The 1,272-nt window shown below is 41.6% G+C and overlaps 1 protein-coding gene across 1 annotated transcript; it reads left to right on the plus strand.

The window, feature by feature from the left end:
• Positions 1-243: 243 nt before the first annotated feature.
• On the plus strand, positions 244-861 carry LOC129766727 (cuticle protein 16.5-like). Its single transcript, XM_055767326.1, has one exon. It carries the CDS (start codon positions 244-246, stop codon positions 859-861), a length of 618 nt encoding a protein of 205 aa, XP_055623301.1.
• The last annotated feature ends 411 nt before the right edge of the window (positions 862-1,272 follow it).

Here is a 1,272-nt window from a genome sequence, read left to right on the forward strand (position 1 = left end):
AGGTTTAGACACTATCCCGGACAGTCATTAACGTTGAAAGAAATGCTTCGAAATTCGATTGAAAAATAATTAAACCGTCAACCTTGTGCATCGCTTTCGCGCATGAGTGATTTTTGGCCAAATTGCAATATATGTTTTGCTATATATGATTGTCCACCCTGGTGAAGAGACACAGTAAGTGTTTGATCGTCCAACAATCAGCTCACAGTAATTAAAAATACTAATAGCAAATAAACCGTCAAAATGTTTCGATTGGTAGTGTTGTCCGCTGTCCTTGCTATTGCCGCTGCAGGAACACCTTGGGTTGCTCCGGCTCCTCTTGCTTATGGACACTATGCTACCGTCCCGACTATTGTGGCTCAGAAGGAAATCGCGTATCAGAAGAATATCATCGAAGAGCCAACCATCACTCATGTTGGAAACATTGAAAAGAAGATCCCAACTGGATACTCGTACCAAAAGTTTACCCAGTACCACAATGAGCCGATCACTCAGGAAGTGTACGCTCCAGCCGTCAGGAAGACCCTAGTCGAAACTCCAGTCGAGAAAATTGTTTACCATACCGCGCCTGTTGCTGTCCCAACTGTAACCTATGCTGCTCCTGCCGTCAAACAAGTATATGTGGATGCTGCTCCAGCTGTTGCCTATGCTACTGCCCCAATTGCCAAAGCTGCCTACATCAATGCTGTTCCAGCACTGAATTATGCTGCCCCAGTTTTGACTCACGGAGCTCCACTTGTTAAGAACGCCTATGTTGATGCTGTTCCCACTCTCGGCTACGCTCCACTGGCCAAACCGACCTTCTTCGCCCATGGTCAGCCTGCTGTGTACGGTGTTCCGGCTGTGTATTCCAAATACTAAAATTTAACAGCCAATTAACTGTGAAACGTTCTGTGATTATATTGTTGTGAATTTCGGGGAAGTCAGAATAAAATATAAAAAAATGAATATATATTGCTCAATGCATTCCTACGAGTTGTTTTTACTCTTCCCATTATTATACATTGATTTCACCGAACAAGTATTTGGTTAAGCTTCAATACCATACTCGACGATCAATGATTTTGACAGAAAATATCAATCGGTTGTAACATGGAATAAATGTTAGATTGATAGATGTGACATCGTTAAGCTTGCGAAAACTTTCCCAACATTTGGGGATAATTGGAAAGTACCAGAAGTTTTTCCAAAAGGAAGTTGATGTTTATTGTAGCTAGTGATTAGAAGCCTTCTAGATATTGACGTGAAATACCCCCTTTAGATATTTTTTTA

The sequence above is a fragment of the Toxorhynchites rutilus genome, chromosome 2, assembly GCF_029784135.1.
Source record: "Toxorhynchites rutilus septentrionalis strain SRP chromosome 2, ASM2978413v1, whole genome shotgun sequence".
Lineage (NCBI taxonomy): Eukaryota > Metazoa > Arthropoda > Insecta > Diptera > Culicidae > Toxorhynchites > Toxorhynchites rutilus.